The sequence below is a fragment of the Erithacus rubecula genome (genome assembly GCF_903797595.1).
Source record: "Erithacus rubecula genome assembly, chromosome: 3".
NCBI lineage: Eukaryota > Metazoa > Chordata > Aves > Passeriformes > Muscicapidae > Erithacus > Erithacus rubecula.
In genome coordinates this window covers 134486277-134506387 of record NC_136689.1, presented here as the reverse complement: position 1 = coordinate 134506387, position 20111 = coordinate 134486277, and the positions used below count along the sequence as shown (strand labels likewise).

General features: G+C 38.3%; 1 protein-coding gene across 4 annotated transcripts; it reads right to left on the bottom strand.

Moving 5' to 3' along the window:
* Window positions 1-2446: 2446 nt before the first annotated feature.
* MED30 (mediator complex subunit 30) lies at window positions 2447-19569 on the bottom strand. Of its 4 annotated transcripts, none has more exons than XM_079301608.1 (5): window positions 19470-19569; window positions 18858-19063; window positions 17857-18015; window positions 14694-14804; window positions 2447-3794 (listed from the first exon to the last, which is right to left on the bottom strand). In XM_079301608.1, the coding sequence occupies exons 2-5, from the start codon at window positions 19029-19031 to the stop codon at window positions 3699-3701; spliced, it is 540 nt and encodes a 179-aa protein (XP_079157734.1). In that variant the 5' UTR covers window positions 19032-19063; window positions 19470-19569; the 3' UTR covers window positions 2447-3698. The 4 variants fall into 4 exon arrangements, with proteins under 4 accessions (XP_079157734.1, XP_079157733.1, XP_079157736.1 ...); XM_079301607.1 differs by having other exon boundaries at window positions 19479-19557; XM_079301610.1 differs by having other exon boundaries at window positions 19401-19529.
* Between the last annotated feature and the right edge of the window lie 542 nt (window positions 19570-20111).

Below are 20111 nucleotides of genomic sequence, written 5' to 3'. Positions count from 1 at the left end.
CCAAACCTCTCAAATATTTTTATATTACAAAAATATAACAATCCTGTGTTCTGGTATTTGCTTTTGGAAGTGTCAGCATGTTTACCCACCTTCTGTCTATCAAAAAATACAAAAATAGCTACAAAAGCATAGAATAATTCAAGTTGGAAAATACTTTGATGATCATTGAGTCTAACCATTAGTAAGCAGCTATACTTACTACCAGTCACACGAAAATGATGCTTGAAGTGAAGAAGGGGCACTTCCAGAGACAGTCAGAGCTCTGTGTGCTCAGGAGGGACAGCAAGTCCAGCACTGCTGCAGGCAGCAATTCTGAGAGCCACCAGCCTGGTGAGGAAAGTAGGGGAATGCCAGAAGCATGAAGATAATTTCAATGATATATATTGATATGAGAGTCAATGATACATAAACCAAACACTGAAACATCTGTGTTTGTATTGCTTTACTGGTATTTGTAAATGCTTCATCTGGTGTAATTTCATTATCCAGCAGTTAAAGTTCAGTTAGCATGAATAAAATATTAAATTTCAGCACGTGTTGATGCCCAGTAATTCATTCAAGTGTTTCACAGTTGAGGAATCACCACTTTTCTTAAAACTGTCATCTTCTTGGCCAAATCCTATACTTATTCACAGATCTGATAGCATTTGAATTATGTTCACTACCCTTACTTTCATCTGTGTAAGTCAAAATGTATGGTTTTGGTGCAACACCTTGCACAGTCCTGTTTGACAGTATTTACTGTGATAATTTACAATTCTGTCTATTTCTGCACTTTGCAATTTAGCTATTGCCCATCTATTCTGGTAGTGGTTTGAAGTGTTTCTCCTCTTTCCCAGATGAAAAACTGTAGAACAGACCTTGGCTACTGCAGCAGCTGCACTGAGAAAGCTGAATATTTCATCACCAAGATATCTACTTGCAATAGCTACACTGCAATTCACATTTTTGGTTACTTCTGTACTGTTTGTGTGCAATAAAAGTCACCAAACTTTAAACACATTTAGTAAGGCCACCTAGATGCCATATGATCAGTACAGTGAAGTCTAGACTAATCTCCATTTTCCATAATTGTTCCAAAAATAGAACAAAAATATGAAGAACTGAGAATTTCACACTCATAATTAAGATGATGGTGCCATTTCAAAATCCTCTTCAAATACTTCTTCTAGGCTGCTTGCATGCTTATGCATGCACTACATAGAAAGCTGCCACTGCAGTTTGCAAATAGAAAAATACATTTGCATTTTAAACCAACAACAAAGTAAAATCTCGACTTGCAGTTACCTTTTTCAGAAGCTTTGCATACAAAATAATTATGAGCCTCACAGCTGCAAAAAAACCTGTTATTTCTGACCAGTAAATCTGTCATAGTGGTGAATCTAAACAGGGAACAAACAATTCTGCTGCAGCCTTTGCCACAGACTAAGATATCTACTCTTGCATTTGCAACATGGGAGATGAGATCAAATCTTATTTGTGAGGTGTTTTGACAACTACTCACATCTAGGTATTGTCGTACATACAGACCACTTTCAACACCAGGTGAACTAATAAAAATAATTGTTTTCTAACACTTTATTTTCAACTACAAGACTGGACATTCATTCATTTACAGCCTTTAAAAAGATAAACAAAAGACAACTATATTGTATCTATTTTCAGGGAGAAGTCACATGTTGTTAACCAGCTGTGATCGGATCTGCTACCAGTGATTTCTACCTCAAGGAATAGATGAATGGGTTGGAATTATTAAAAAACAGAATTAAAGAGACTGACAGAACAACAAAACACCTGTGGGGGTGGTGAGACACTGGAACAGGTTGCCCAGGGAAGCTGCAGATGTCTCATCCATGGCAGTGTTCAAGGTGAGGCTGCAGGGGGCTCTGATCAACCCTGTCTGTGGCAGAGGTGTTGGAATAAGATGATTTTCAGAGTCCCTTCTAACACAAACCATTCTATGACTATGAAAATCAGTGTAACAATTTAAAATCCATGAATCTCAAATCACTAAGTGTTCAGTATCAAACCATCAGACTGCAGAAAAGGTAGCTTTTAAAAGGATACCATTTAATTGGATGATTCAGGAGGTTCTGAACAAGTCTTTCACACAAAACAACTATGGAGTCTGATTAGGCATGGAATAAGAGTTAAAAGTAATACACAAGAAGCAAATCCTGAGGATGGTTAGTTTTCAACCTGACAATATCCATGCCCTATGGATTTATACTGAAACTGTTGTTTTATGTATTTTTTCATTTGGAAAAACACACAGTACACTGGTAGCATCTGTGGATAACAAAAATTTTCAATATTATTTTCAGGGCAAAGGAAAATAATGAAAAGTAACAAAATTAGAACAAAGAAAGATGAAGGTTTATAATTAACCCAAAATAATGAACTGCTTATACACTCCTAAATTTACTAGGACTCATAGTCATAGGGAAAAGATTAATGAGGTCTTTATTCAGTGCATTCTGGTAAACAAAACAAAGTACTCCAACCATACATAATGCTACAGAAATGTACCACAGGTATCAGTTGTTTAGAGCCAGCATGGCTTCCTGAGGGGGAAGTCCTGCTTGTTGAACCTGATTCTCTGCTACAACAGGGCAACCCACCTAGCTGATCTAGGAAAACCAGCAGATGTAATCTTTTTGGACTTCAGCAAAGCTTTTGGATACTGTATCTCACAGAAGCCTTATGGACAAAATGTCCAGCACACAGATGAGTTACTGATAGGTAAGCAACTGGCTGATGGGTTGGCACAAAGTGTTACAGTGAATGGGGCTCTGGTGACTGTCACTAGTGAGGGTCCACAGGGCTTCCTCCTTGGCCCGGTGCTCCTCAAGGCAGGACTGAAAGAAATAATTAGTAAATTTGTGATTACACTGAATTGGGAGGAGCTGTCTACTCCCTTGGGGTCAGAAAGGCCCTGCAGAGAGACCATGACAAATTAAAGGGTTGGGTGATCTCCAATTGTGAAGTTTAACAAGGGCAGGTGCTGGACTCTGCACCTGGGATGGGGCAGCCCTGGCTGTTTGCATAGACTGGGGAATGAGAGGCTGGATAACAGTTCCATGGAAAGGAACCTGGGGGTCCTGGTCAATGGCAAGTGGAACATGAGCCAGCAGTGCTCTGGCAGCCAAGAGAGCCAACCCTGTCCTGGGGGCATCAGGCACAGCTGGGCAAGGGAGGGGACTGTCCTGCTGTGCTCTGCACTGTGGATAATATATAAAATAGTGCAGATTGAACTGCAGTAGCAATTGCTGACTTCAGCCCTCTAACTCACTGGAGCAACTTTCCTGTCTTGCAACTTTTCCTGTCTGTAGAGGCTATTTGCACTGAAGAATGGCATATAAACATATGTTTTTATAATTTTTAATTGTATTATAAAGAAAATCTAAAAACACTTTATTTATAAAACACCCTATCTACATAGCAGTCCAAACCACTGCTGAAAATTACTGAGGCTATGCAGAAGAATCCCACAGGTAAAACTTATAGGATGAATCTTCTATAAAAATAAACCCAACATAATTTACATCACTAGAAAATGACCCAACATTTTAATCTTGAAGGTTTTTCAAACATTACTGCAATATAATTGTGGCAACACATGTTACTTCTTAGAAGGAAGTTAAGTATATCCAAACAGATTTTTATCTTCTTCAGTTACAAAGTTTGATTTTCCTTGTTCAGTTCCTCATTGCCAACATGGCATTTATGTCCCAAATAAGATTTCGTAACTGATCCATGATCTGCTTCAGCTGCTGATTCTTCTGTTTCAGTTTCTGTGGGAAGAGTTTATTAGAAGTTTTTTTGTGATCAGTTCAAATAGTGCACTCAAAAATTCAACAAAAGTTACAGTGCTATGAAATGCTATCTTTTTCTAAGTTGTCAGTGAGCACTATTAGTGGTATAATACATCCCCTTTAAAGCACATTCCAAAAATACACAAAAGCTTCAAAAGTTAAGGACCATTGCTAGAGGGGGAATGCTGTTTCATTTCACAGCAGCCTTTTATCAAAACACCTGACACCTTCAAAAGCTGGAGGCTGCAGGGATCAGTCCTCACTTTCAAAAGTCTAAAAGAGAGCATCCTAAGCTGGAAGAAAGTATTTGGGGAGCAGGTAAATTTATGTGAATATGTGTTTTATAAATTTGGTTTAGAGAAAAATGAGGCATTAACATTACAAGTTTGAACAAGGCACAGGGTACAGGTGAAACAAATCAAGCTTTAGCAGCCCTTCTGCTATATAGGTCAACTGTGATGCATTAAGAGTCCTGTCTTGAAAATGGTTCTAAATTCTTCAAAATTACATATTTGTTTATTTGGAGGAGCCAGAGAACAGCAAACTAGCTTTTATTTTGTTGTATAGCCAGAACTCAAAAATTATTTCTCTACAGAAGAAAGATGAGGGCACCAAGACATCACACAATTTCCCTAACCTTTCCTGTTTAACAACAATACCCATATTTATTGCATCATTTATTCATTTTCCTGCTCAAATCAAAGCTGTTAAGAACAAAGTTAGGTTGTTGTTAACAGTGCATAGTTTGCCCTTCATTTCATTCTGATTTGATAAGATGTCAACCTTCCAACATTACAGATCAAACTATTTATTCAGTAGGGAAGTCTGGAGTTCCAAGTAAAGTGAAAGCACAGGAAAGACTTGCTTCCATCAAAACAGAACAAAATGTTTCAGGTTTGATGTAACTTTGTTATTTGCACTACATAAAAAGGCAACACATTAAAAGCTGACTCAAATCAGTATACAACCAAAGTTGCTGGAACAGAGAGAAAAGGAAGCATTATCCTGTAAATTTGTCTCCTGAATCCTGATGCAGTCAACACAACAATATTTTTAAACTGCCAGCTGGTCAGCTGGGGAAGAAGTACAGAGAAAAAAGGAAAGCTATTCACTTCAGACCTGTAAAAACCGTCTGAAGTAATATGACAACTAGGCTTAGAAAACAGGGGAAACACAGTAAGGGAAATACTCCTGAATACAGACTTTGCAGGACACTGGAAGACACAACACTCAGATCTAGATTCCCTAGAAGGACACAAAAACATGTAGGACAGCTCATATGCACTAACATGGAATTTGTAGCCAAGCATTTGACAGGCTAAAAAGTGTTTTAAAAGTCAGTATGTGCATTATCTAATACTTCTTTCTTTTCAATTTGCTGATCCAAGACTTCACAATATACAGCAGAGATTCAGCTCCCAACTAAAGACAAGGGAGAAAGCTAAGCAGCATGTAGTTACCACAACATTGAAATGACAGAATTGCAAGGGTCTTCCTACCAAAGGTCATAAATGCAAGATTCTGATCCTTGACAAAGCACAAGAAGGATGAGATAAACAAGCATGTTCATACCTGTGGCATTTTTAACATAGTTCTGTTTGCCATGCTCAACATTCAATCCTAGAGAAATCAGTGACATCAGTTACATCAAAACTACTAGTTTAATGCAAGCTGTAACTCCTCCTTCTTACTGAGGCCACACCATTTCAAGGTATTTCAAAACCTTCATCAATGGAAATAAAGGCTGAACAGTTGGTAATTGAACTCACAGACAGAAATAAGAACCATTGACCTATGAGAAGCAGACTGTTTTCCTTCTCCATCCATGTCCAATTGTACTGCTAAATTCTGTTACTCACACAAACTGTGTAAGTTATGCCCAAAATATTTATTCTGTAATACTGTTTTCCTTTCTTGTGAAAGTATTATGACACTTGAAATTGTTTGATCTTTATTTGATGCTAGACAGGGGAACCTTCAGCCTAGATTTCATTTGTTTTCAAAGCATCTGTAAGGACAAGAATTATAAATGTTTCTTTATTTATCTGAAGATAATTTTAGATCCTCATCTTTAGTGAAGAGCTAATTTCTTAGCTCTTCTACTTTTTCTGGAGCCAGAAAAAACATCTCAGATGAAGCACCATCCCTGGGTTGCTAGGCTCTTGAAAGAATAAAGAGAGAAGAAAAAAATCCACTTCAGAGAGCAAAGTCTCCTAATTGAAATGCATACAGTGATCTTTGTTACTGATCTTTGACAGGCAGTGGTCCACACCACAAAGTAGTACATAATTAATATGTTCTGCACCACTGGAACTGCTGGCCTCTGCTTAAGACTTTGCTGAGCCAGTAAGAACATCTCAACTCAAGTCTAACCTTGAAAAGATAGGTGAAATGGCCTTCTTGGAAAATGGGTAAAATCTTTAAGCAGCTTCTGCAGCAGTGACAAATTTTCATTTGAACAGATTGCTTGCAAGTTGTCTCCCACTCTTTCTTCCCTCTGTTGAAATGACTTAGTTGAACTCTAGACTGCTTCTCAGGATTAACAGTTGTATGAAACAAGAAAAAGTACATCCTACATACATGCAACAGCTTCTGACTTTATCTGTTTCAAGATAGCAGAGAGAAATTCTATGAAGCAGTTTATAATGAGTTTAAGAGACCTAAATTCAAGTTACATCTGTCAGGCCCATTTCTGTTATTCCCTCTCTGTCAGAAAAGTGATCTGACTGAAAAAAACTATCTTCTTTTGTGACACTAATTTTCAATGGGGACCATTTTGACTGACCTTGCAAGCATTATGGCCAGTGATGGAATTGTTAAGGACTGCACCTTCCAGTAACCAACGAGACCTTAATTGGCTTAGGTCAGGCAGGTCATTTATGAAAACATTTACTGAAGCACAAAGCCCACATAAATGAAACAAAGTGGGAGAATCATAGCATAAATCCAGAAAATAGCTGTCTTTCAAGGAAGAAAAGCTGCCATAAAGAAAAGCTGCCATGCTTCATACAGATTTGGGTTCAATAGGACACTGAAATACATTTTTGACTGAAATACATGTTTTACATTAAGTCGTTTTTGCCTCACTTGCATTTCATTAGAAATCAGTGCTGTCTAGATCAATTCACAACTTACAAGAGACATATCAGAACCCTCCTTTGCAAAGGGTTCTTGTCTCTCTCCTCATTTTAAGCTCATGTATCCTTCACATTTTAAAACTAAAACATCACTGTGAGTCATTATGCTGCACTCAATCAACGTGTTAGAAATCCCTTCTTCGGGCAAAGAAAATAATTCAAACACTGTGGAAGAGTAAGATCATATTCCAAGTGGTGCTTGTAAAAACATCAACAGTCTGTGTTTAAGTTGTACAGGCTCTTCTGCTCAAGGAAAAAACTAGCAAAGATCTGTTTCCATCTTGAAAATCTTATATTGAAGACCATTTTCCTGAATACTGTGCCAGCTATGGTTTTTACCTGCTCTATTCAAGATCTACAAGAGTACAGGCCAGAAGGACATCTCAGTGTTTCAGTGTAACATTAAATATAAATAACCATAGTACCTTTACTTGAATAAATCTTAGCAAAATTTTTTAAAATTTTATTTATTTTGTCAATTAAGACTCTACTACAGAGAACTTGCATCACATTCTTTCCCAGGCATATAGAATGGTGGAAGACTTTGGGTTGGAAGGGACCTTTAAAGGTCATTTAGTCCAACCCTGCAATGAGCAGGAACAGCTTCAACTAAATCAGGTTGCTCATAGCTTGGTCCAGCCTGACTGTGAATGCTTCCAGGGATGGGACACCTACCACCTCTCAGGACAAGTGTTCTATCAACTCAGCCTAAAAAATGTCTTCCTTATATTTCATCTAAATTGGTCTTTTAGTTTAAAGCCATTACCCCTTACCCTATCACAACAGGACCTGCTAAAATTTTGTTCCCATCTTTGTTATAAGCCCCCCTTAGGTACTGAAAGGCTGCTATAAGATCCCCCTGGTCTCTTCTCTCCTTCAGACTGAAGCCTTTCCTCATAGGACAAGTGATCCATCCCTCTGATAATTTTTGCAGCCCTCCTCTGTACCTACTCCAACAGGTCCATATCTTTCCAGTGCTGAGGAGCCCAGAGCTGGACACAATATTCATGTTACTCCTTCTGACCACTGAACTGCTGTAGGAAGTGATTCTTGCAAGCCTTATGAAAGTGACAGTGGCCTCTGTGTTTTCAGGTAAGTTAAGCCCAAGAAATTTCTACAGAAATATAATTTTTGTAATAGGAAGGTGACACTTATACCGTTCTTTATTTAAATGATTCCTTCATAATGAAATCTCTGAAGTATGAAAGTGGAAAAATCTGCTCTTTTCTTTTTTCCTTTGGTAGTCAAGAGACTATTACAATGTTATATGCATACAGCATATGTTATATGCACATTGCTGGAAAAAAATATGATGGAAAAAGTGCCCTCAACACTTTACTAGAACTCTCTTAAAGCTGCCAAGTGGTGTCTTAACTTATGGCTGCTCAACTGACACCAAAACTCATTTTCCATCATAATAAATTCATATACCAATCTATTAATAATTTTTTACAAAGGGATAAAAATATTAATCACTAATACAGTAACTGCTGTGCAAATAACATGAACACACTCTCCAGTATCTACAGCTTTTCCTGATGTCAGCCACAGGCATGACTGTTCTACCCTTAGCAAAAATGAGAGACTGAGTTTTCTGCCTTGCACCTCACCTGAGAGCTGAAAGGAAAACTGCTCCTTCTGCATGTGTAACCCTGTGCTCCTGAAACAAACAGAAGCATCAGTCATAGCCTGTGCTCTGCTGCAAGCTCAATACTTTTCACCTGTTGACCCAGACAGGATTGTATTTATCCACTGATCTGTTGTTCTGAGACGAATAAGCACCTTCATTCAAATAGATGGATGTTTGCTTCATACCAATTATTTATCGTTCAACAATGAGGTCTGAGGTCTTATTTACTGAGTACCATCTAAGCTCTGTAGCTTGTAATGGAATTATTCATTCCCCAAGGTGCTTCTCTACCACACTTCTCAGTGTTACATCCCCATTCTTAATATGAAAATCCCACAGATCTATGATCCTGTTACAGATGGCAAACTCAGTCAAACTAACACTACAGATAAAACTGAAGTGCTGCCAATTTTGTCCAAAGACATTTAAGATTCATGTTCATCTCCCAAACTTTGTATTTTAACAGCTTTCCACATTTTCAAAGATATCACGAGCCATAAGGGGAAGAATGAACAACTATCACAGATAATTTGTGGCAGAGAAAAAAAAAAATTCAGCTCCCAAGAGCTGCCTTAGTTAGTTACTCACTACACACACTAAATCCTTCCTTCTTATTCCCAAATTCTCTGCTTACTCAATAGTCCAATGCCAGTTATGCAATACACAAACCGGGATCTTTATAATCTTATTTACAACAACACTGATTAAATCTAAATAGTGCCCAGTCTGTCACAAAAACAGAATAGCTCAAAAGACTCTTCCAGAATAAAAAGTAGGAAGGGGGAAAGAGGAACCAAATATGATAATATGTCCATATGAGGACAAAAGGGGACAAAAGGATTCTACAGGCAGCTTTATGCTCACCTTTTCCTAACTTTTTTCAACTTTGTAAGCGTGATATAGTTTTGATACAGGACACAATGTGAAAAAATTTCTGTGCAACATTTTATACAAAACTGAAAAGATAATAATTAATTATCTGGAATAAAAGTGCATCTGAATGGTGAAAAAGATGTTTTAGGACATAGCAAGACCACTCTACTTAATTTTCTATTGGAGAGGGGAGATATGCTCATGATGAAAAAGGAAACATTTCGACTCATTTGCAAGAAAGACAAGGAGGGGAATCCAGAAAACTACAGGCTACTCAGCCTAACTCCTGACTCCAGAAAGACTGTGCAGCAAATCCTTCTGGAAGTCATATCCAGATACATAATGGTGACTGGGAACAGTCATACTGGATTTCCTGAAGATGCCTTGTGCCTGACCAACACAATAGCCTTCTATGGAGAAATTATTGGCCGCGTGGCAAGGGGAGAACAGGAGATTTTCTTCACTTTCATAAAGTAAAATCCTTCATTAGTCAGGCTTTTGACACAGCTTCTCATTGCCTTTGAGCAAATTGGAGAGATAAGATTTGGATAGGTGAATTATTGGGTTGATGGAAAACTGGCTGGATTATGGGATTCTAAATGCTGGGATCATCACTACTAAGACTAAGAGCTAGTTGGTCACTCTTGAAGTTTCTCAGGATTGACACTAAAATGAATATTCTTAATATCCTCATTAATGACTAATCCACATTTAATGACCAAATCACCATATCAAAGTTATCAAATTGGTGGACAATGCCAAACTGAGGAAGGTGAAAAATAAACTTGGTGGCAGGATGTTGGATTCAGAGGCACCTCAACAGGTGGGAAAGGCAAGCCAACACCTATCTCAGGAACTTCAATTAAAACAACATCCTACATGTGCACACAGAATAAACTCATACAATAGCACAGGCAGCAGGCTGACTGAATAGAAATGAAATTTGCAGAAGAGGATCCAGGTCCTTTTTGATATTTTCTAACAAGTTTAATATGAGTTATCAGCAGATCTTTTTTGCAACAAGGAAGACAAACTACACTCTGCCCTTTATTACCAAGAGTGTGCCACTCAGGTCAGATGAGCACCTCTCATACTATTCTCTATTTGGCTCTGGAGAATGACTGTCCAAATTTGGGGAACAATACAAAGCTCTGTCATACTGAATGATGCCTAATGGAAAGCCACCACAAAGATAAAAGCTGTGTTTGTTCAATCTCAAGCAGAGAAGGCCATAGGGCAGGATCACAGTGCTGTCTTCATCCCCTAGTGAAGCTCACAGAAAAGACAAAGCTGGACTCTTCTTGAGTATACACAGCGAAAGGATGAGGAACAGCAAATATACAAGTTATGACAAAGAAAATTCCTATGTAACATTAGGAAAATTTTCACAGTAAAAGTCAAGCCTGAAGAAGGGCCCAGAAAAGGCAGAATTTCAGTCCTTACAGATATTTGAAATGCTGGAGCATGGACATGAGCTGGAGCAGCTGGATCTAACTTTGCTGGTTGACTCTGTCTTGGGCTGGGGGCTGAACCAGATAATCTCCAGACATCTCACTGAGACTAAATTCCTCTGATTCTACCATTGCAGAGTCGTTTGCATTCTCAAAAAATCATGGAATTGTCTCCAGTGCAGATTAACCTGCCCAGAAGGTGTCCAAGTAACAAATTCTTCCCCTCTTGCCAAAGCATTCCTTGGTGCACACCCACATTTAGGTGAAAAAGGACTCTACACATATAAAAACAATCAAATTACATGTTTGCAAGGCACAATGTTTGTGCTATCAAAAAAAGCCCAGAGCTAAACCTGTTACAGCTTTACTTTAAAGCCTGTCACGTGGATTGGGTTTTTCTCTCTTAGCAAAATCACTGTTAAATACTTAACAAACATTATTTAAGAATAGCAAATATGATTGTTTTCTAAAGGGCCACCTGGAATGTCCAAATGCTATTTTGCTTTGTTTTTACCCAAATGTACTTACACTACTAATTATGCAATGGTTTTCCAAAGTGCTTCATTGAAACCAAACCTACAGCATGAATGAACCTAAGCTGTATTCACTCCATTCTAAAAGCAAGCAGTAAAAAAAAAGATTCATAGGGCAGCAAAACAGATTAAATTTTTTATTTGATATTTCTGTTTCATGTCCTGTCAAACGTACTAAAAGACCACAGACTGAAGGTGAACCTGACATCTTGAGAACAATACTGATGATTCTATACTTAAAAGGTAAAAAACTTAATAGACAGAACATTAAACACTCAAAAAACATGAAGAGAAGAGAGGAAACCTTGGTAACATCTTCCAGTTGCTGCAAAGAGATTAATTTCAATGAAGACTGGATCAAGACATGTACTAGAAGACCAATTCAAATGCTAAACTGATTCTGGAACAGTAATTTATTCCAAAAAAAAAAGTCAAAAACCTCAACAATTTACAAACCCAGAAAACATATACAGATCAAAAAGAATAAGCTACATTTTTGGAACTGCAGGAAATAATTGTTTAAGAGAAGAGACAGAGGTAGTCACTGCTCAAGAAATGGTTTGTTTTGTAATAATGGTACAAGCTTTTTATTGTGGACAAAAGTCCCTTGTGTTATAAAGCTTAATAGGTTTTGTTTAAACCTACAGTTGCTAATTATTACTGAATTGCTAGGACAGAAATTTGTTGCCTTGTAAACTAATCTATATTTTAAATTAACAGACAAGTACTTACATAGCCAAGGTCAGGACATTAAACTTTCTGACCTAAAAGGCAACTCTAATATAGCAGAATAACTAAATAAGACTAAAAGATGACACAGTAAACCAACATGAAGAGTCCTATAGTTTTTAGAACTCTGATACATCCACAGGTTCTCCTGCCCCATGAATGACATGTTGAGCACAGGAAGTACCTGATGCTCCTCTCCTCCTCCACTGAGGATGCTCTTTTCCCAGACATCTGCAGTAACAAAGCAAAGCTGCTGTTCTTCAAGTCAGGGGTTCATGGAATGAGGACATTCTTGTGTGAGACTATATGATCCACAAGGTTTATAAGAGCTACTACTAGTTTTGGCAGTGCTCCACACTGTGGGGCAGTTAGTGTCTTTGACATACATCCAGAGCCACTACAGAAACCAGACTGGCTGGGATATCATGGCAAGAAGGGCAAAATTAAGACATCCATGGCAGGTCTAAGAACTAATTAAAAAATCACAATAATGTCAAAGTCTTGGGCTGCAATAGTGCAATAGTGATTTTCTGCTACCAATAACACACAAGACTGAAAAAAATAACACTATCACAGCAAAATGAATAAGGTGAGAACAGGACAAGGAGCTGAAGGAAGAAAAGATTTGGTCAAGAATATAAAATGCTTCTTTAACTATCATGTTGCTTTCCCTGTCACAGTATTTTCAGCAGCATTTTGTATTACTGAAATTTTCCTATAATTATTTCATCAAATTGAGCTGGAGGTGGACATTATACACTAGAGAGGACTGAAGAGCTGTCAGGTGTGCCAGCTCAGAACCAGAGCAAGCCCTCCTTGAAGCCAGCAGCCAGTGTTAGAAATTAGACCAATTATCTGATTCTAGTGATTTTTCTTAAAAAAAAAAATTATATATTTCTAATCATAAAAACATTTCCTAGTCTGCAATGTATTAAACTTTGAACTTTGAAAATGGTAGTAGATGTGCTTATACAACTGAAGGGAAACAAAAGAAAAAATCAGTGAACTTTCAAAAAAGAAGTTTAACTTTCTTTTGCTGCGTTATGAAGTATTTGTCCACAAGAACACTGGAGAAAGCTCAACTATCTTTTGAAGATTTAGTGTGGAAAATCTGGAAATAAGGTCTAGGCATTTAAGTATAAATACAGGATTTCAGCCTATATTTACATAAAGATTTCAATGCATTCTTAATTACCCGTCTTCTACCAATGGTCCTGTAACACCATCAACCTGTTTAAGGTTCAGAACTCTTCATAAAAATTTATGAAATTATTTTCACAAGATCACACCAAGGAGGTTTAAAATCATATTAGCATATAGGTACAACAACAAGGGCAAAACCATGTCATAGAACTATTAAAGCCACAGCAAGTATGGACAGTTAAGCTTATTAATACTTAAAGATTGCAAATAAATGTGCATAAATTCACCGTACAACATTACATACAATATAATACATACAACCCTGCTACATCAGCACTGAAGAGAAAGATTAAAACAAGAGAGCTGACAACTGCATTTCTCTAAATTCATGTAGGCTTCCTTTTCTCCTGTACAATACACATGCATTTTTCTAAATAAATGGGTTATGAAAAATTCAATACATGTATGATTGTGGAAGACAAATTAAAACATTGAAAATATTTTAAAAGCTGAAAATTCATCAATTATTCATTCAATAAATAAACATTTTTTAAAATTTATTTCTTTTGTTAGCTTATTTTTGTAGATTATAACTCCTTTTTACTGAGTATTTGCAGATATTACAGCTGTAGAAATATTTATTTAATCCTATCTTTGTACTTTACAGATTGAAGAAACAATATTCAAAACTGTGGTCTGGTAAAACTATGTATTTCTAATCTCTATATTACATTAGCTTTTACTACAGCATAATTATTTTTAGATTTGAATCCCTCTTCAGTAATTGTACCCAATTGCACAATGCCATTCAAACTGAAAATTTACCATTTTAACTCATGGAACATTTATAATTCATAGTACATTTTTTTCTGAATGTGCCAAGATTTAATAAATGTTCCTCTTTACAAAAGGAACAGTCTTCCTCAAACTGTCAAAATACAGAAAGTAGTTCTGAGAATTCTTTACCAACTCACATAACTGTAATAATATTTACACATCTGGTGTTCAGTACCAATTATTTTAACATTTAAGGTACATTCTGAAGATAAGTAAGTTCAACGGGCACCTTAGTTCAGTTTGTACTGTCAATATCCAGTGGGTTACACATAAACATAACACACTGTATTCATAAGAATGTATGTCTGTTTTAAAAGAGACACAAGTTAAAACTGATAGGAAACCTAAACTCTACTGCCAGAGGTACTGAAAAATTGTTGCTTAACTAAAAGGTTAATACTGAAATATTTATAGATAAAATTTATCTCCAGTTTTCATGGTATTCATCACACATTCTGTATTTAGCACAGCAATCTAGAAATTCAGGCTTTGTAATGTGAAAATGACATTACTTAGTTTATGCAAATTAATTTCAACTTTGTTACCTTATTAACTTCCATGATTTCCCTTCTCTCTTCACTAGCAAAACGAAGCTGACTTGCAGCACCACGATCATCATGCTTGGAGCCATCTTCTTCAACATATGGAATAAGTTGCTGCGAAGACAAGAAACATCAGCTTTAGAGAAAAAGAAAAAAATAGGAAAAAAAGAAAATAAATCAAATCCAGGAAATGCATATGGTACTACCATTTCTCCACAGGTTCTAAGTGCCAAAGAGAAAGTGGAGACAAGCCTGCTTGCCACCTCAAACCTGAAGGCCTTGCAATGACCTCAGCTGGGTCTCCAGGAAAACAATGTGCTTCAAAAAGACACAATCCCACACATTACCAAGCCTAGACCAAAGAAATTTTGTAACTGCAGGCAGAAGCCAGTTTTTCCATTTTAAGATGTTTATTGTAGATAATCCTTGTAGTTTTGAATTCTGCAGACTGGGATTTTAAAATTTGCTATTCCACACTAAGAAATAAAACCACAAACATGAATTTAGCATTATGAAAAAGGATTTTAGTGATATACTGAACATAAATACGACAGGCTTTACATAGCTACTTGGTTAACATTCTAGTTATGATGTGCTATTTTAATGAGCCTCTACTTGGCTGTTCTTAAGACCAGGCCCATAGTTACCTAAAGTGAGTTTTTCTGCAAGTATTTCTCACTGTGATCTCCTCAGAATCATAGTTTGGTTTACAGAGGAGAAGATCATAATGCATTGTCTTTTTTGTAAGCTTCAACAAAGTCAAAATTCCTTGATGTAGAATTTTTAAATGAACACTTCTATATGTTTCCTTCCTGAAAAATAAATCAAAAAGAAACATACTAGATATAAAACAAATACTTGCTTCTGTGTCAGAACACTTCCAAGCTACTGCCAATTTCTTAAAAGATAATGCATCCACGAAGTCCATAGTCTGACATTGTTTCTTCTGTGCTGAACTATGCACAAATACATCTGTGTTCACATACTACAGGCAAATGGAAGACTAATATTGAAAAAAGTGAGCAAGAAGACATTAGTTTAAAAGCCTGGGAGCAAGCTGCTCATCAAGTACATATTAACTTCTTACTTAGGCTGGGGTGCAATATCACAAAAAGCATTCAGTGCCTTCAGCACTCTGATGGAAAATTTACTTTGGTTTAACCCACTAAAAATGTAATTTCCTCCTATACAAACATTTTTGCAGCCATTCTTATTAAGCTTAGCAAAATGGACAAAAGCTACTACACTAAACTCTGCTGTGAAAAAAGTAGCAAATGTTGACCACTTACTACATTTGCAGACCATAAAGAAGAAGCAGTGGGGCTGCTATATGCTCTTGGAAAAACTCTCTGATGAAAAATAAAGTAGCACTCAAAGGAGAACACTTTCTTCGAAAGTTCAATGAGATAGAAAGTTCTATCTCATTCAGAAAATTAGATAGATGAAAAAGAAAACCCAACAAACAAACCTACAAAGAAATGCAGAACTATACCCAATACACAAAAGAAGCAGGAAATTTAATCTTTGTAGGCAGAACTCCACAATTATCTCATCCTTGCTAGGCTGGTTAATAGAAAACTAGTAATACCTATTACACATTAGTACACATTAACAAAAAGTATGAAATAATTTATATCAATAATAATGGAATAAGCAATACTAGCAGGTATAGACTTCTCTTGACTGTGCAAAAAAAAAAAAAGTTTTATTGATGATATTCTGTAAAGACATGGTTAGATTATTGGCATTAAATAACACAACTGAGACTATTATTGAACTACTGCAAGAAGAATTTAGGAAAACTGATCCAAGAGGAATGATCTGCCACTGTATACACTCTAACCAATAAAAACATGGGAAGGCAGGCATCTACTAAGTTCAGAGAAGAAAAAGAGAAGAATATTTTAAAGAACATCCCAACTATCAATAAAAAACTCTGCTGTGACTAAGTTATCAGTGAAACCTTGCATTAAAAGAGCCTGAAGTGACTAGTTATTTTCTCTATGGAGATTATTTTCCATACTAATAATGTGAAAAAAATGTGAGAAGTTAAAACAAAACCAATCCAACCCCACATCATTCCATTGATATGGGAAAAAAAGACACATTAAAAGCTTTCAAATAAGAAATAAGTGTTTGGTTATTGTGTATAAGTCAACACACTGTGAAAACAGGTTTATTTTCTTAAATGGGAAAATTAACTTATTCCCTTGCTTGCTGTCAGGTTTCCAGATACATTTCTCTGAAACACTTGTCAAAAGCCAGTGACTGTTAACTGAACTAGTAGTCTAGAATGGACTGTACAGAATGGACTTCTTCATTTCTTTACTCCTATCCAGTTAAGAGACTCACACTTCAAACATAATGCCTATTTGATTAAAATTCAATGGACAATCAAAAGTCTGTTAATAAAGTTGCCTAAGAATCCAGAGATCAGTAATTAAAGAATTTCAAAGTTCTGGTTAATACAGAGCAGGAGCAACTCAAATTGTAACAAAACCCAGAGTTTAAGAGTATTACTAGAAATTAGAAACAACTTATGAGGAAGATGACATTTAAGATTTTATGACTAACAGCAGTATTATCAAGAAAAACCTTGGCCAATCCTCCTCCCTGAACGTTTTATCTTGCAATTTTTCTATCATCACTGCACATTTAGGTTTGGTTCATATGGTCAGGAGATTAGGAATAGCTGAGTGAGGGAACTGTAGAGCCACAGACTATTTGCTAGAGAAAGTAAATAATACTTATTACTCAGGAGCCAGGGCAACAGGTGAGAGCTTGAAGCATGCTTTTTCCCATTTCTTGTAAAAAATTTTCCCTGGTCCTCTTTTTTTTTTTTTTTTTTTCCTAGGGGAAACAAATTGGTGAAGGTACCAAGTAGCCAGAGGAAAAAAGGTTAAAGTTTATAATTAAGTTTGCTTTCACAGAATCAGGCTGGAAACAACCTCTGAGACCAAGCCCAACTATGACAGAACAGGGTGTCATTTAGACACTAAGTTTCACAATCTTTCAAGAAACTCTAATTAATAAACAGAATTAGGTTCACTGAATAATTCCTGTATCATTAAAACTTATCAGTCACCTGCAACTGAGGAAGATGGATGATTTGCTATCCAGAGTGGTTATTCTGATTTGCAATTTATAGACAAATAAAGGTACTTACTTCTATGGGAACAGGATCAAGCCCAGCACAGTTTTCATTACATTTGTCATAGACTAATCTCAGTTTCCTGAAGAGTATTGATAGCTGACGGAGATGTTCCTGCAGCTTTGCCAGTCTGTCTTGATATGTTGCAGTATGGTAAGTAACACCATTGGGTAACTTAGAGAACCAAAACATTAAAAATATTACAGTAAAGTTTCTGTCACAGGAAATAAATAAAGATATCAGACAGCTTTTTGTATATTTTAAAATATGACAATCACACTTTTCCCATTCACTGAAATCTTTATTTGCTTTACTAACAAAATTGCATATTTATTGTGCTCAATCACTGCTGTCAAACACTCATGTATTCTACACTTAGGTAATTGTCAATCCCTCTGATATTTCAGTGTCTTCACAATGCTTAAATATGACACTCTTGTGACTGGGGTTGAGATTTTGTGTCTCAATCCCAGGCCACTCAATTCAGTCACTCAAGAGTGATGAAAATACAGAAGGAGTGGGAGTGATTATTTATCTTCTACTCTTTGCAGAGAAGACACAACAGAAGTTTGTATGTTTTCTCAGTAAGTAGAAAAAAATAAGGATTATGTCATTTTTCTCACTAAAAAAAGTTTTAGGTGGGAAATATTACAGAAAAAGATCAATTAACATTCCCCTAAATTTACTCCCCATATGTAAACATAAACAGAGAATCATAACTGACCTATGAATAGTCTTCACTACACATAAAAGAAAACACAGTTACTAAGCATATTTCGAGTTTTTTTTTATTGTGGGGGCAATGACAGTGCAGCATTTCTGAATTTCCCTTAATGGAAAGGACTAAGCAAATATATCAAGAGTAGCCCTCACTTCAACCAATCTCCTTTTCAGAGCAATTTGATGTAGTTTTCTAAACGTCCTAAGGCATCTCCTGAGTCTGTATACTGTATACTGGCAGTCAGCGATAAAAACACGGCAAGCTGAGTGTATAGGAATAAACAGTTGTTTCTCACCTGCATGTTCCTCAGCAACTGGAAGATCTCCATGGTCCGAAAGACGATGTCCTGCACGGTCTCCTGGCCGATGCGGCAGAGCGAAGCCGTGTTCACCTCGCGGGCAGCCTGAGCCTGCGGCCCGGAGAAAGCGCCCGGCGGCATCCCCGCCCCGGCCAGAGGCGGGGTCGACATCTCCCGGCCTCCACCGCTCACACTAGGGCAAGCTGCACGGAGAAGCGAGGATGGAACGATCAAGTACTTGTTTGACTGTGCAAACTTCTGCAGGGTGGCTGTGCCACCCCCTCTCCCCGTACGCGGCTCTGTCCAACACATGAGGGGGCTGAGCGCAGCACCGCTCGGACGGACACCGCTCCCTGCCCCGCCGCGGCTCCGCCGGGCGCTGGAACCGGGGCTGCCCCTCACGCACTCCCTCCCCTCACGGCGGTCACTGGGCGCGGCCCTGCCTCGCTCCGTCCCAGGGGGAACTCGACAGAGATGTTCGCCCAGCTCCAGCAGGCAGAAACCAGCCCTGGGCTCCGGGACCGGTACCTGCCCGACCACTCCTCCCTCCGCCGACCCACCCGCTCCCGGGGCCTCACCCGGCCCCGCCGCACCCGCGGCCGCACTCACGGAACTCGCCTCATTCACGGGTCCCGCTGCACTCACGGGCCCCGGAGCCGCGGCGGAAGCACAACCCGGGCCCGGCGCCGTCACAGCCGGCGGGGCGGGACCGGCGGCGGGGCCGCGGCTCTGTCGCGTCGGCTTGGGGCCGCCCCTGAACCTCCCTTGTACCGCCGCTGTCCCGCCGCTGTTCCGCCCCTGTCCCGTCCCTGTCCAGCCCCTGTCCCGCCGCTGTCCCTCTCCTGTCTCGCCGCTCTCCCGTCGCTCTCCCGTCGAAAGTCTCGCTTGGCAGCGAGGGCGTTTTCCTGACTTGCTGAATCCAGGGCAGGTTTGAGGGCAGGTCAGCCTGCATGCGGGCTCTTGAGGTTGAAAAGTTTGGTCAGAATCTCCAGGCATATTCACACATTCCTACCACCCCTCTGTCAGATCACAGAATCATTGAACAGTTTGTGTTGGAAGTGACCTTAAAGATCATTTAATTCCATGTTCCCTGCCACGGGCAGGGACACCTTGCACTAGACCAGGTCCTCAGAGCTCCACCCAGCGTGCCCTTGAACGCTGACAGGAGTGGGGCATCCCCAACTTCTCTGGCAACCTGCTCCAGAGTACCACCCTCACAGTAAAGGATTTCTTTCTAACACCTGAACCTAG